The sequence below is a fragment of the Pantherophis guttatus genome, chromosome 3 (assembly GCF_059756535.1).
Source record: "Pantherophis guttatus breed Tessera chromosome 3, ASM5975653v1, whole genome shotgun sequence".
NCBI lineage: Eukaryota > Metazoa > Chordata > Lepidosauria > Squamata > Colubridae > Pantherophis > Pantherophis guttatus.
The window spans coordinates 46,481,766-46,498,899 of record NC_142065.1 but is presented as its reverse complement, the minus strand read 5'-3'; the positions used below and the strand labels follow the sequence as shown (position 1 = coordinate 46,498,899).

Below are 17,134 nucleotides of genomic sequence, written 5' to 3'. Positions count from 1 at the left end.
GTTTTCCTGGACACGAAATGGGAAGTTTTTTAATGTTGCAAAGGACCCTCGAGTAACCATGAGGCATTGGTCAGGTACACTGGTAGTTGATTTCCGCAGTGGTGGGAGGCCAGAGGATTATGAGGGAGAATATCAGTGTTTTTCTCGGAATGACTACGGAACAGCTATTTCCAACAAAATATTCCTCCATGTTTCAAGTGAGTATACAATAACACGAATTGTTGACTTCATTGTGCATTACGATAACCTTATCAGTTATATGGTTTAGTTTGCTAGGGCTTTGTTTTGTATTTAAAATGGTCATAAAATTTCTAGCATGCAATAAGCTCATGTACGGTTTAATAAGTACAGTGTTGTTGCTTACCAATAGGCGAAAGAGACTTTTTAGCATTATATATTGTTTCAACACTGGTATAAAACAATAGCAACCATCTTCCATTGCAGCAACTTAGAACACTTTTGTATTTCTGTAAATGTATAATTTATGACTCTAAAAACCCTTTCCTAAGCATATTTTGGGATGGGGCAATAAAAAACTCGAGTTGATAGCTTTGATCAACTGGAGCCATTCCCTTAGATGTTGGATTCCTCCCCTGCAGACATCGCTACCTTCACCAACAGCTTATTGTTTCCAATCTGCTCATAAATAGGATCTGTTTATTTAAAGTTTATATCCCTGTGCTCCTTTATTCTATCTTTTTTCAATGGTTTTTTTTTAAATCTCATCAGAGATTTTCTGTATTCATTGGAATCTTGTCTAATTTCTCACTCGCACTATTTTTCTGGCCATTATTCATTATCCCAGGGTCATTTCATAAAGAATCTTCTTGAATCATTCTCTTTAACTATAATACATGAGTAGATGCAATTTCTCTTACAAGGCTTATAATTTCAGAATCTCCTTTGTGGCCAAAGGAAAATTTGGACATTCAAGAGGTTCACGAAGGTGCTTCACTTATCTTGGCATGCAATCCTCCACCTGGACTACCACCCCCTGCTATCTTTTGGATGAGTAGCTGTAAGTCTGTCCGTGACTTAGGTGTACTGTATTTAAAATAAGAAGTGATGGCATCTTAGGCTGAATACATAAGATTGTTCCTTGTGGATACTCGCCATATATAGGGTATTTAGACCATGGCAAAAACTATGCTTCCAGATGTCATGGATAAAAAGAATTGTTTTTAAAAAATTAGGGGCTTTAATATAGGGTTTTCAACTATGGGCCAAATTGATTTAATCGGATTTTAATATTGTTTTAAATTTTGTATCTGTGTATTTTATTTGCTGGCTGTTCACCGCCCCGAGTCCCTTGGGAGAGGGGGCGGTATATAAATATAATAAACTATAACTATAACTATAACAGTCTTTCATCTTTGTCAGGTTGAAGGAGGCTAATGGAAGTTAAAGTATAACATATATAGAAGGGACAAGTTTGTTAACTATGATATAACTGCAAGGGAATACTCTACCTACTTTTTCCTCCTTCCATGTTCTCAAAAGCAATATGGAAGACATGTTGTCAGTTGGTAGCCGTTGCTTATTAATCAAATAAAAGCTGGAGACGCAGACAGAGCTGGTCTAAGACATTTTGCCACATCTCTATCCTAAACTGCTGTATTATACTTTTCCAAAATATATATGCAGGATTTCACTTTTTGAAATGTACTTCTTTGGTGTGTTCTCATCCCCCTGCCCCCTGCAAGCTGTCCAATAAATAAATGGGCTGGTTGACCACAGTTATTAGCAAAAGTTAATTTACATAAAAATATGTGCCTTACTTTCTAGATTTGAAAATATCTTCTTTTTCACATTGGCTAGATAGCAAGGGGACAAACTTTGTTGATTGACTACAAAAGCAACTCATATGTATATGAAAAACACTGTAAATTGTTTTCCTAAATTTCACTGTACACTTGATATGATCATATTGAAAAGATTCATATTAAAGGAAAGCATGTCAAAAGGTTTTTCCTATCTGCATTCATCACAATAATTATAGTGGCTCAAATTATTCTAGTTTCTTAATGCTAGCAGGAATTGATATGTAGCATTTGGAGATTGTTAGACCTAGTAGGTAATTATCATAGGTTCCAATGCATCTATGAAATGTAGACTATAGCTATGTAACACAGCTATAAATTCTAAAAAGAATTGCTGTTCCTTCTTCCAGCCATGGAACCAATCCATCAAGACAAGCGTGTTTCTCAAGGGCAGAATGGTGACTTGTATTTCTCTAATGTCATGAAGCAGGATGCTCAGACTGACTATAGCTGCAATGCTCGCTTTGCTTTCACACATACCATCCAGCAGAAAAATCCTTACACCCTCAGGATCCTGACCAGTAAGTATTTATTATGAATAGCTTATTTGGAGTAATATCAACAAGGTCCTTTCTATACCAACTATGCTGATAATGTTCAGAAAAACCATATTCTTTGCAAATGTGGCAGCATTAATGGAAGTATATTTTTATTGTTCAGACATTTCTTAATTTATGTTGTTTCCATTCTACATGTTTAGAAGAAGTTGAAAATTATTTATCTTCTTACATGATTGTTTTGCATTAGTGTCCAAGGAGATGGGAAGGGAGGATGAAAGGATTTTTAAACAGCCCTACTATTACTCTTAACTACTAGTGAAAGAGAAAAAAGAGATGTCACCGTCCAGCTGATTTATCTACAGACCCGAACATTTAAATATTTTAAGGAATATAGTTTATTTGAATATGTTTTTGGAAATTAGAATAGCATAAAATGTGAAAATCTGGTCTTATGTTGTGTTTTATTTTATAGTATACAGCTTTATTGTTGATATGATCCTGCACCACAGAATGCTCAGGGTATCTAATCTAATATCTAATCTAATAAGTATCTTAATAAGTATCTAATCTATCTAATCTAAGGCTATCAAGCAATGCTGAGATGCAGTGCATCTGTGTTTAGAAAAATTTAGTTACATAAAATTTTATCTATTATCTAATTGAGAAATGGTTCTTTGTGTAAAGATACATACACAAAAATTTGGCAGACACTTTGCTGCAGTTTTTACACTTTTCTTCATCTGCTAATGAAAATTACTGGCAATGTAGGAGGCCACTTGGAAACAATCAGTCTATAATAAATATGATTAGTTGGAAGAAAAGGTGATAAATGAAAAATATATATAATGACATTTTTTCCAGAAATATTTAAGCACTATTCTGTTTTAAGCATTTAAATTGCTCTATTTTCATTTCTTAGTGTTTGACAAATTACAAAGTGTAATGAAATTTGTTTATCTAAAAATACATGGCTGATGAATTATTTATTTTCAATTCAAGTTATAAGAAATTGAATAGTGTTCACAAATTTACATGAGATTTTACCAAACTTTTCATGTCCTCCATCTAATAATTTTAAAATACTTTAAAATATTTTTCATTCATTTATTTTTTAAAAAATATCATTTTTTTAATGTGCCCTTTTTTCTGGCCTTGCCCATTTTGGACTGTGGCCTTTGTCACCTCTCTTAAAAATAAATGCAGTTTTTGGCATGTTGCACTACCCATGATATAAAAAGAAGAATTGGCAAGAAATGGCCCATTTATGTTAGTGCTGTCTTCCGTCAGTTGTTCCTGGGTATCTTTTTAGCATTTTGGAAAATACAGTCAAAATCTTCACTTGGGAATGGGAGACAATCTGCCAAATTATTCCAGGATTTGTCTTTGTGTTTGTAGGGCACACATTATTAATAGTACTGCAGATAAGCTCTCTCACATCTTTTGAGGTGCTTGTTTTGGTCAAAGGTTGTAAAATAAAATAACCAATTACTATTTGATAAGATAGAAAAAATGTGGGTTAGACAGCACCACTACAATGGAACTGCATCTACATGGAGAGAAGTATGTAGTGGGATACCCCAAGACTCTGTTTTAGGCCCAATACTCTTCAACATCTTCATCAATGATTTGAACAAGGGGATAGATGGGGAACTCATCAAATTTGCAGACAACACCAAGCTGGCAGAAATAGCCAATACTCCAGAAGATAGGCTTAAGATACAGAAAGATCTTGACAGACTTGAACATTGAGCACTATTATTGAATGCTGCAGCTGCCAAAAAAGACAACACAGTTCTAGGCTGCATAAATAGAGGGATAGAATCAAGACCACATGAAGTGTTAATACCACATTATAATGCCTTGATAAGGTCACATTTGGAATACTACACCCAGTTTTGGTCACCACAATGTAAAAAAGATGTTGAGACTCTGGAAAGAGTACAGAGAAGATCAACAAAGTTGATTAGGGGACTGGAGGCTAAAACATATAAAGAACTGTTGCTGGAATTGGGTCCATCTAGTTTAATGAAAAGAAGGACTAGGGGTGACATGATAGCACTGTTCTGGTATCTCAGGGGCTGCCACAAAGGAGGGGGAGTAAGCTATTCTCCAAAGCACCTGAGGGTAGGACAAGAAGCAATGAGTGGAAACTAATCAAGGAGAGAAGCAACCTAGAACTAAGAAGAAATTTCCTGACAGTTAGAACAATTAATTAGTGGAACAACTTGCCTCCAGAAGCTGTGAATGCTCGAACACTGAAAGTTTTTAAGAAGTGATTGGACAACCATTTGTCTGAAATGGTATAGGTTTTCCTGCCTAAGCAAGGGGTTGGACTTGAAGACCTCCAAGGTCCCTTCCAACTCTGATTTCTGTTCTATACCTGAACATTGAAATGTCTGCATACATAACCGTTCTTAATGTATATGTTATCTTCGCTCTTCATTTCCTCCATATTCTCAGTGATCCTCAGAAATGGAGTGCTATAGTTCCCATTAAATATAATTGAATCTGTTTCTTAAAACTTGATAGTTGTGCAATGTTTATCTATATACTACTAAAACTTTTGGTCTATAACCTTTAACTGGTTGAATAGTGCATCGTAGGACAACAGTTTTTGAAGCAAGGTACCTCAAGTAGACTAACTTAAAGAATGAAACCCACGACTGCCATGAAATTGAAACTGGCAAATTTTATAAAACATTTTATGACATAAAAATGATCATAAAAAATAATGACATAATACAAAATGTCATAAAACATTTCCTGTGGTTAACAGTTGATATTTGACTGACTATACATTCAACTTAGGCCAGTTTTAAGGCAAATATATTGCTGAATATCTCTCTGAATTTTTAAGAACTTTTCCAGTGATAAAAGTACACTAGAAGCTCTGTCATTGTCGAAAGCTTTGAGGACTCTGGTAAGGAAATATCTCTGAAAGGATGACCCAAAGGTTGTCTAGTACAACATATTTGTTTAAAATATTGCTTTATTAAAATGAGTAATAAATGCACAGATTGCCACTGTACACCTATACTAAGTTGAAATGAATGTGTTTACTTTCAAATGAATAATGTATGAAATGGTGTATTTCATCCTTTCTTGGCAGAACAGAAGAACATTTTCCACATGTTCTTGAATATCACAACAGAGGGAGATTCATAATTAAAATGATAATGTGTGGAGACTCAAACAGATGTTATTGTTTGTATATTTTCATATTAAAGTGCTTGTTTCAACATGTATACTTTTATGCTTGTTTCAACTTTACTCGCTCTTTCGGATTTCCTGGTTGCTTATTTCTCTGTATGCTGTTTGGAATATTTTAGCTTATCAGATTTTAAAGCTTGGTATTAATTTCAAATCTACACTATAGATTTTAAACTGGATAACATACGTTCAGATTATTTTTCTGATATAAATAGGCTGAGATATAAGATTCTGAGGAAGAGGTAATGGAAAGTGGGGAAGAGAGAGAAGAGAGGGAGAGGGAGGGAGAGAGAGAGATGAAAAGCAATTTTAGTACTATTGATTGTGCATCTGCCTCTTTTTGCCACAATTTTTCCTGACACTTTATTCAGTCTTCATATTAAGTATAACAAAAACCAGAGAGAGGAAGTTGCTTTTGCTCTTAAAACCCTACATCTGCATCTTATTTTTTTAATAGGACACAAGAGATTGTATAAACCAGATGTAAACAATTTCACAACATTTTATTGAGGCACAGAACTAATGGTAGCCCTCCTGCACTAAGAATTTTTGATTCTACAGATTCTGAAACTCTCTCTATTGTACCTAGCCTTTTATTTCCCTTCTCTTTTATTTTCATCCTTATTCTTGCTTTGTTTCATTCAAATTCAGAAATACTTGTTAGCTTGCATGCTTTTCCATGGCAGTTTATTTGATTGTAATAGAAGGCATTATCATTCTGCAGCCTTGTATTTAGCAACATATCTAATTGCCCTAGGATTTCATGGAGCCAGCGGAGAAAGATGACAAAGAAACCAATGGCTCTGTTCCTTACCCCTTATAATAGCCTGCTTGGTTTTAGCTCTCTGGTGATTCAAAGCTCTTCCAGTGATTGACCAGGATAGAGAGGAGAAAGGGACATAAAGTGTAGGGAACAACATTTCCAGAGCTGGGAACGTAGTACATTGATTTGGTAGCATATTGATAATGCGTTCATTGCATGGAATCAGGATCTTTCTGGGACACCCCATAACCCACCTTCTCATATTATCTTTGGTCCTTTCTGATGTCAGAAAAGTTCAATTAGAAAACTTCTGGGGCTGGGGATACTAAGTGTTCGATTTTTTTCTCTGAGTTTGAAATCCTATCACCAACCTCAAGAAAATTTTGAAAAAGTGGTCTTCAAGGATAGTAAAAAGTAGTTGCTCCTGTTATTACTATTGGGAAGTAATTTTATATGGTTTTTTTCATAACATTGTCTATGTCTATCCATGACTAACATGGATATATCTTGGCAATTTATTTTTTAATGAAACGCAACTCATTCTAATAATGTTTGCATGAGCAAAGTCTGAAATGTTCGTTTTCTTTCTTTGTTTTAAAATTGTTTTGTTGCTTCTAATCCTTTCTTAGCACTTGGTGCAAATTAGCAAGAATATTTTGTTTATTGTATGTGCTTGAAAAAGCTTGTGGCTCAACAGTTCCAATTTTGTGAGACGTTTGCACCTCAAATTTCCTGATATTTAGAAACTCAAATGCAAAAATGTAATCAATGTTTCTTTAAAAACTTTTGCAACTGTTTTGATTTTGCATGTTTGTGATGTTTTTTTTTCAAAACAAGCACACCTATAATTTAATATTTCATAGAACTAAGCAGTCTTTTAAAGCTGCTGTGTTACATTGCTGTATTATCTTGTTTATTTCTAAACAGCCTTCAGGGCTTTTTGAATGTTATGTATATGATGTTTCATATGCTTTTCTTTCTGGCATGCACTTTGTATTTATTAAGTTAATTTTCTTCCCTTCCATTACCTTTTCGTTATTCAGTGCATGTTTTGTTGCTTTGGAAAGTTCATGTTATTTTGTTTATTACAGAGTATCCCTATAATGAAGCGTCCTTTCGAAATCACACTGACATGTACAGTGGTGAGTCAATACTGACTTCTGCAGATCCTCATGTTTTAACTTCTCTGTTCCTAACCTGACTTACTATTGTATTAACATCACTTGTTGGTCAGTCAGTGGAAATTGTGAGACACTTTGATAGACACAATAGTCAGGTATCTCTGTCACACCATCTTTTCAGGCTGCACAATCTTCCAAACAAACACTTTGTCTCCATCACTGTTAGATGGACAATTCATATTTTTAAACAACATCATCTTTGTGAAATTCAACTTTCTTTATTGTCAGTTGACGGTATTTTTTCTTATGGGTATATGTAACAAAACAAAACTTTTAAATGTATAATTCCCCAATCACATAATATTGCCAAAGCTTTTCATTTGAATTTCACTTTTGGATTACAAGGATTTGAGCAACACTCAGCTGCCATGTTGAAGAAACTCCATAAACATGAAGATCTTCAACTATAAAGAAAAGATTTTTATACGCACATACACACACTGTGTATGTGTATATATATATATAAATATAAATATTATATATAAATATAAACATTATATATATAATGTTTATATTTAAAATGTGTGTCTATAATAACTACAAATAAATGGAAAAACCATGATGGATATTCTTTGCAGAAGAGTTACATAACTGTTTGAATGCTTCAAAGGAACTCTGTTCACTCCTTTTGTACACTGGAAGAATCATGAATTATACATAGTTTTTCAAATATATAATCACCAGGCTCTTCTGTGGCATGCAAATTATGTGATAATGTAGATATTTAAGAAGGGATTAATTTCTCTGGAATTAGGGAAAGAAAATTGCGAGAAAGCAATTTACTTTTGTGAATGCTTGTTTGGATGTATACACAGAGTAGCCCCCTGATCCGTTTAATACAAATTTATTTGTTTAAAGAGAAGTGCAGCAAACTGGGAACATTGTTCATTATAGCCTTGCACAATAGATGAGAAATGAATGTACCTTTGTTTATTGTGTACCCAAAGAACATGTAGCATCTCTTGCTTTAGCTTGCAGAGATATCTTCTTTTCATGAATTCAATCCACATTATTTTTGATTTGGAAAATGTTCCTGTAGGACTAGAGGTTAGAAATATTTCTTTTTAAAAAGACTTGCTATGGGAACGATGCTTAAATTATCTTTATCTTTCTAAGGGTAAAATTGATATATGCCGATCAATCCCTTTTTCCTCCAAGACTGATAAACCATTGATGCAAAAATACATCTTTGCTTTTCATTTTTCATACAAAAGTATAATTCTCATAAGAGAGAGATGCAGACTCCAAAGATGAAGGACTCCAGTGAACCCAGGGCTTTTTTGTTGTTGTTGTTTGCTTGCTTGCTTGATTTGATGTTATGAAATCAGACTTAAGAATGAAATATCACAGGAGTCTGTTGATTTCCATCATTTCGTTTCAGTTGCTAACACAGTATGTTCATTAGTGGTATTCAAATAATTTAACAACCGGTTCTCTGCCCTAATGACCAGCTGGGTAGGCGTGGCTCAGTGGTCATGTGACCGTGAGGGCATGGCCAACTCAACGTCACTCATGTCGATGGGCACTTTGCCTTAGCTGTTGCAATGTAATAAGGGGTAACCAGAGAGGCAGTTTCTGTAAACTGGGCAATAAAGATTAGGCTAGAAACAACACCAGAATGTTTCCTTCCTGCCTTCCTTACAGGATTAGCCCTGTAAAGTGGGGAAAAACAAAATAAGATTTTTTTTTCCAACAACCAGTTCACCGAACTGCTTAGAAAATTAACAACCGATAGGTGCGAACTGGCTGAATCCCACCACTGAGTATGTTGCGCTGGGTGTTGCAGAAGGGAAAAGATGGGTGATGTGCAGCAGACATGCCCTACTACTCACTTTGTCTGAATTTTAGTTCATCCCAAACCAGATGGTCCAATTCTTCAATGCTTTCCCTTAGAAAACCACATGTTTTCTATACTTTATGCACAACTCTCCTACACAGCCTCAAGAAACTCTCTTGGGCTTTGCATCTCTCCAAAGCAGATTTGGAGGTAGCATTAAGAACGGCATCGTGCAACATTACTTCATCCCTTACAGTGTATTGCTGGAAGAAGGTATAGCAAGTGAAGTAGCCTGCTGGATTCCACCCATTTCTTTTCTAATTATAGTTTTAAGAAAGATTTTTCTACTTTCTTAATCAACTTTGCTTCCCTTTAAAAAGTCTTGAATTTTATTTTGAGTTGTATTATCTGCATTTAAATTAGACTTCTTTTTTGTTATTGAGGTAATGGTACATTGAGAAACATTATTACCGAAATGAGGATTAGCATGCCCATATTGTAAATAAATAGACAATAGCAAGCTCAACCTGAATGTTTTTAAATGCAAGTAGTCCTCTACTTACAAGAGTTCATTTAATGACCGTTCAAAGTTACAATGACACTGAAAAAAGTGACTTATGAACATTTTTCACAGTTATGACCTTTGCAAGACTCCCATGATCATGTGATCAAAATTCAGATGCTTGGCCACTGGTTCATATTTATGATGGTTGCTGTGTCCCAAGGTCATGTGATCACCTTTTGCGACTTTCTGACAAGCAAAGTCAATGGGGAAGGCAGATTCACTTAACAACCATGTTACTAAATTAAAACTTCAGCGATTTACTTAACAACTAAAGCAAGAAACTTCACAAAAAGGGTCAAAACTCACTTAACAAATGTCTCACTTAACAACAAACATTTTGGGCTTAATTGTGGTAGTAAGTCGAGGACTACCTGTACATGTACTCGTTTTCTTATTATCTTTTTTGCAAAGTTTATTACAAAACAAAACTTAAGAATAAAAACAGGTTAGATATAAAAAAGAACAAATCACAAAATTAGCTGAGTTTATCAATCAATCTTTTGCACATTTGGCATATGATGTAGCAGAATTTAGTTACAAATTACCAGAAAATTCTTTTCCATTCTTGAGTTTGACTGGAGAAGGGAAAGAAAGGTTCAGGTGGGCAGTCATAATCACATTTAACACATATACAACACACAAGATTCCTGCACATTTTTATACTTTCAAGTGATGCCTAAATTATTATTAGTTTTATACTGTCTTTTAAATTTTGTAATCTATGTGTTTTATTTTTTGGCTGTTCACCGCCGAGTCCTTCGGGAGTAGGGCGGTATATAAATTTAATTAAATAAATAAATAAAGATGGGAAAGGTATATATTTATCTCTTGCCCCATTGATGTTCCATCATTTTCCACAAATTCTGCAACAAAGAACTATATTGATATTAATAGGCTCTTCTAGCAAGTTATAATTTGGAAAATAAAGGCTCTTTATGAAATGGTTACTCTAAATAAGTAGAGAAAGCTCTCCTATAGTTATTTCTCTCCAATTTATGGAGGATGACAGTGTCAGGGGACACAGCAAATATACTTATCCTTGCCCCTCATATCTGCTTATGCTATGAAAAAATAGAATGGTTGGGATTAGTGTGTATTTTAGCTTTTTGCATGCCAAAGGAAAGCATGTTTAATTTTAATCTGTGAAAACATTCACTGCCCCTGTGTCAAAACTAGAGCAACATTACTGTAGAAATTCTATTTTGACAAAAATTAATTAAGATTAAGCCCCTAATCCTAAAATTAATGTTCTGTTCTTCACTCTTCTGGTTTTTTCACAAAACAGGTTTACTCATAGGAATATATGAATAATATCTCATTGGTCAGAATCATGGAATTTAGTAACATATAATCTCTTTCCATTCCATTTTATAAATCCCATTAAAAGGATCTATGCCATATTCACAGCTTTATATCTCTTGCCTCTTGTGATAGATGCAAAGCTGGCTAGACTTCATTGTTTCATTGTTCAATGTTCGCTTCAGCAATAGGTAGATGTGCAGGAAGCTTAGGGAGACAAATCTGTGTGCATAGAGTATAAGCAATAAAAGGAACAATGTTAGGATTTTTCAAAGTACGTACCCTATGCAAAGTTGGATGCTTTGTTAAATGGCATCCATTTAGGTTGGCAAAGCTTTGAAAAAGTACTTCACTTTAATTAAGCTTCAAAAGCAACACCACCTTAACAATTATTTGCATCTCAGTGTATTATTTCACCAAAGTTTTCAGTGGAAATTGAATAAGCAATTTATCTCTAAATATCTTGGGAAGTCATTACTGCCCTGTTTTATGGGCAGGAATGTATTCACCAAAGTGCTGTTTAGAGATATTCTTTCTAGAACTATTCTGTTTCGGTATCTTCATCTGTACTTTGATCTAAATATCTGCAAAAACTTGAAGTTCAGTAGAGGAACTACAAGAACAATTTAGCTATTTCATACAATCCCTGTTGGTTACAAAGTCAGTTGCTCTGAAAATTTGCTGCAAGCAGTCATTGATTAGTAAGTTCAATCAAATCTGGAAAGCATTCATGAGCAATCTCCTAGGAATATATGTCTTGTACCAAGTCAACTCATTGATTCATCTGGCTCAAATTTGTCTTTATTAAGTAGCAGCAAATCTTTAGGTGTTCCAGCAGGAATGTTTTCTAAATTTAACTCAAACTGTCTGGAACTAGAACCTATTGTGTGCAAAAAGAGACATAGCAACTGTCATAGGTCGATTAAGCAATTTAAACATATGCTTCAAAGATACACAATAGTTAATTTACATCAGTAATCTATTAACAATAATTAACTAATTACACACTAGCATATTTAGTAATGCTACCTATTTGTCTTCTGTAGTTTGTGAACAAGCCTGAAAGTTTCTCTTGGCATTCTTAATAAAACCATTGATCACAGTTTGTGTTTATGTCAGCGCTACAAAATAATTTCTGGCTCTGTGTGATTTTTTTTTCAGCTCAATTTCCTTTCTTGCATGCAAATGTATGTAAGAGAGAAAGAGAACATCAGCATCCATAAATAGGATAGATATTTATACAGAATTCCATTATATGTGAATCAGTAGAAATCTGCTCGAAACTGAAAACTCAAATGTATGTATCTGTGCCCTATCACATAGGAAGATTTAGTCCAGCATTCTAACACATAAAGACCCTCTGTTGGGAGCTGTTAATTAATGATTAATTGCAAATATTTCTTTCTATTAACACTTATTAACACAATCCTGTCAAGTTCCAAAGAGAAAGAAGTCTCACGTATTGCTATCTTGAGCTTCTAGAGAAAAAGAAAAATAGAAATCTAGTAAATAAATAATATTTTAAAAATAACATACCTGCTACTTTTTTGTATCCTAATTGTTTATCTATAAGTTTTATACAAGTTTTTAACTTATTCAGTTTACAAATTTTTCTGTGCATCTGTGAATTTTTTTCGTAACTGTTCTGCTCAAATGCTTGTCTTAACCTGTCTACAATTCTTGTATTTGCCCCTTTGTCTTGCTTTAAATATTTCTTTGTGTGTGAGGTGCACATTCACATGCACAGAGCTTAGGGAAATGTCACTCTCTGTGGTAATTTTCATTTAATTAACGAAATGAGTCCATATTGAACAGCATGGAATAATTGCTTGTTTATGACACTATTTATTCAAGGTTCTTTCTACATAACGGCTCTTTTAAAAGATCGTATGTCAGCTGTCTTCTTGTTTTGAAACCTCTTTTGATGAATTTGAATTCATTTTTATGAAATAAGTACTAATGGTGTGGCATTTTATTTTTGCTCCTCAAATTAACTGTGAATTAACTTCTTATCATGGACAGAAATCTTGTATTTCTTTCATTCATTTATTTTCCTTCTCCCTGGAGTTCATATTTCCATGAGGGGGAAATCATGAGTATTATTTAGAAATATAGTTGTGCTTGCTACAGTAGAATATTTAGACATACCATAAGCTCATTTTGTTATTTGTGCACAAATCAAAAGCAAGAGTTCCATCCAATGATTTATTAAGGTATCCACAATGACAGAGTCTTTAGAACTGATATTTGAAATCATATCAGTTTCAAGTATTGTAAGCTAACACAGAAGCTTCCATTCTTCAGAGTCATTTAGAACTATTGAATTAATTATATTGTCCTTTGCATCTCATTAAATTGATATCCAGTTAATGTTAGATCTAAGTTCAATTAAACATTTAATAAAACTAACTTTGAGACCAAAAGATTTTGCCAATCTCAGAATGCTTTTGCAATATTGTACTTGTAATCTTCCCTATTAAATCAGTAATCAACCCTTGATTTTCATTGCTGTTTCATCATGTTATAATGCTAATCAGATTTGTGAAACTTTTTCATCCTATGTATTTTAATGAGGAATGCAGCCAACAATATAAATAACTGCTTTAAGTCAAAGCTTTTTATGCTCTCTGTATAGATAAGGAACAATTTTCTTGTTTAAAACAACAACCCTTAATTACTGGCTTTAATGTTGGGGTAGCTCCTTCTGTGTGTGATATTTTTTTCCCTCTGGAATGGATCCTAAAAAAAATCTGGATTTGTTATACAAAGAGAATATAAATATATCACTAGAATGAAATAACTATGAACTAATTGAGTCTGATAGATCAAATATAGATCAGTAAAACTCAAAGCTGGCATACGTTTAGTTTCTCTGGAAACTAAACGTATGGTTAAGTGCTTGGTTAAGTGGATTTTTAAATTTGTTGCTGTACAAACAAGGATATATTCACTATTGTGAGAATGGAAAAGAAGAGATGCGTTGTTCTGATAGTGCAGCACAGGGGTCCCTAACTTTTCTGGCTATGCAGACCGGCAGTGGAGAGGGGGAGGGGAAGGTTTCATGTGCTCGCCCTCACTTGCATGACCTGGTTCCCAATGGGCTGTAGCCCAGAACCAGGCCACAGACATGGGGGGATAGTGTTGGGGACCCCTGGTGTAACACATCTGAAGTAGAATTTATTTATGTCATTGAATTCTAAGACTGCCCACTAGCTGACAACTCTAACCACCTTATAGAGGACTAAAAACAATACAAGTAAAATAAAAAAATACCAATAACACACTGGGAGGGAATGACACCGCCCCCCCCTCCATATACAACAATTACAATACAATTGGTGGGATCACATTCCACCCTTAATTCAGTGCCCATGGGAAGAGCTAGGTCTTTAATTCTGTCTTAAAGATCAATTGAGTTGAAGCTATACAGATCTTGGGGGTAATGTTTCAGAGGATAGACACAGTTACAAATGAGGGATACCTATTGGGTTTTATAATGGAATTGTTTAATGGACGGGACCCAGAATATGCCAAGTCTCTCAGATCTTACAGGATGGTCAGAGAGAATTGTGGAGAGGCAGTCTTACAAATACCTAGGTCTTATACCCTTTATAATGTTTTGTGAAATATCTTGTGCAATGACTAGTATAACAGTTTGTGTTCATGGCTCAGTGGAATGGCTTGCTCAATAGTTCAGTATCAAAATATGAAATGTTTCTCTTGAGCAAGGATGAATCACAATCAGGTTTCATGAACTTAAGTGAACTTCAGTGTTTCCATGAGACCCAGCACATAATATTGAATATCTTATTACCGAATGTTTTTAAATAACATTTGATTTAACTGTTTTAGTTGTTTCTTGTAATTCATATTTTCCCACTGTAAATTTCACAAATGTTTTTAAAGTAGCATTGGAATTTTATTGATAGGTGATTGTGATGTCCACAAACAGGTATATAATAACATGAGGACATTTCTGCAGTATTTTTATTTTGAAAAAAATGAAACTTAGAATTCCCTTTTTCTAAACATCAAACTTGCACATGGTTAAACTTGAAACCTGGTAAATATCTGTTTTGCTGTGAGTAAGGTGACTGTTATTATTACAATTATTCTAACTGCTTCATTTAATTCCATTCCATATATTTCTGTGCCATTGTCTGATTTTTCCACTCAAATCTTGTTCCGTTTTAGTATTTTCCCAGTCTCTTTATAGATTTCCACTGCAGGTCTTGGATGTTGCAGATTCTCTAATTTTGTTTCCTATTCTCTTTCATTTTTCAAACTGCCCTTTGGAGAAGGATTTACAATTCTGTATTTTTCCTCCCTTATGTCCTGATTTCAGCCCGAGGTATTGCAGAAAGGCAACCCAGCTTCATGTACCCTACTGGGACCTCAAGCAGTCAGATGGTGCTAAGAGGAGAAGACCTCTTGCTGGAATGCATTGCCTCAGGAGTGTACGTACCAGTTGGGATCAGGGAAACCATGGTTTGTCAAATACATTCTGGTCTATGTTCTGGGACATAAAATCACAGTTGCTTATTCTTACTGATTTTAGGTTTGGTAAATAAAAGTTAACTTCATAAGTACAAGCAGGAAATAATTCAAATGTAAAAATTTGAAAACATAATTTTAGTTCATTGATGTTTATGGACAAGGGGAGCAAGTGATGAAAAGTTGTCGTGGTAATATTATGCAAGTTCCAAAGTTTACACACTTGTATATACCACAGTTCAAATATGAAAGCATGCATTGTGACATCACAATATATGCTTCAACATTTTGTAACGCTTATCATTAGAAATTAATGCCAACTTTGATGGCTAGAAGAGCATTTTATACCACCAAAGTTTGTACTACCACAATTAAATATGTATCTGAAATCTTTAGTCTCAGGAGTCAAAAACTAACAACTTAATTTTATACATGAATAATTAATTTCTACTCTCTTGCCTCTCAAGTTGTTTGGCAGGCATTTTGAGAGAACGGTTATTTTGAGAGGACACTGAAAATTCTACCCTTAAAATAGACAGCAAGTTTCCAGAAAATTTCTTTATAATACATAATTCATGTTGGAAAAGTCTCGGCATCAAATACTTAAATCTTTTGGATTTATTTATTTTTTTTCGGTTCCTTCAGTCCATCACCAGATATCATGTGGCACAAAAAGGGTGGTGATCTCCCATCTGGCAGGATCAAGTTGGAAAACTTTAACAAGGCTCTTCATATTGCAAATATTTCTGAGGAAGATTCTGGGGAATATTTCTGCTTAGCTTCCAACAAAGTGGGCATTAGCCGCCATAGTATCTCTGTGAAAGTGAAAGGTATGTCATGTTTATTGTGCCTTCTTATTCTCCAGCAGGTAGTAATCCAAAAGACCAGTGAAATATAGGAAATCTTTCTGGGGTCAGTCTGACCATATGATCGGAACATGGTATCAGAATGCTTCCTGAATAACAAATTACTGTTTTGAACACAAACCTACATAACTTTATTCAGCCAAGTGGAGGAAAGCATGAAACTGTCATTGTTCCTTAGGTGCAGTGAATTGGGGAACAGCCAGACAAGAGAGAACAGAAGCCACAACTACATAGTGGGTAGAGTAAGTGTCTTAGAAAGGAGCCTCCCTAAGTTATCAGGATGTAAAGGTGATGGCAGACTTGCTAAATTCTGTTAATGCAGTTTTGTAATAACGTAGAATTAGCTTATTTGGCCATGTTTCCCCTTTGATCTACCTGGTAAGGCTGATACCTTCTCTGCCATGGTGGCCACCTTATGGAGCATTCACCACCATCCTCCCCAAAGCGAGGTCAGCTCTATCCCTTTTCAGAAGTCTCGCAAGACTTTGCTATGTCATCAGGCCTGGGGACCAGGGGAGGTGGCTCCCTTGCTAATCTAATCACTTGAGTGCCTTATGCTTTTAAAGCTTTTTTTTAATGACCATTGTGTTACATGTTTATTATTGTATATCTTTGTTGTCACACTGCCAAAAGTCACATCTTGCAAGATGGGCAGCTAT

The 17,134-nt window shown here is 34.6% G+C and overlaps 1 protein-coding gene across 25 annotated transcripts in view; it reads left to right on the top strand.

Annotated features, from left to right (window-relative positions):
* NFASC (neurofascin) overlaps window positions 1-17,134 on the top strand; it is a 168,523-nt gene that overhangs the window by 82,563 nt on the left and 68,826 nt on the right. For 18 of the 25 annotated variants that reach the window (XM_087889457.1, XM_087889450.1, XM_087889461.1 and 15 more), the window contains 5 exons: window positions 1-197; window positions 896-1,018; window positions 2,171-2,341; window positions 15,461-15,572; window positions 16,255-16,439. In XM_087889457.1, coding sequence (XP_087745583.1) covers window positions 1-197; window positions 896-1,018; window positions 2,171-2,341; window positions 15,461-15,572; window positions 16,255-16,439 — 788 coding nt within the window. Of the gene's footprint in view, window positions 198-895; window positions 1,019-2,170; window positions 2,342-7,384; window positions 7,436-15,460; window positions 15,573-16,254; window positions 16,440-17,134 lie in introns of all 25 variants that reach the window. The other 7 variants (XM_087889451.1, XM_060689759.2, XM_034414455.3 and 4 more) reach the window with 1 other exon arrangement.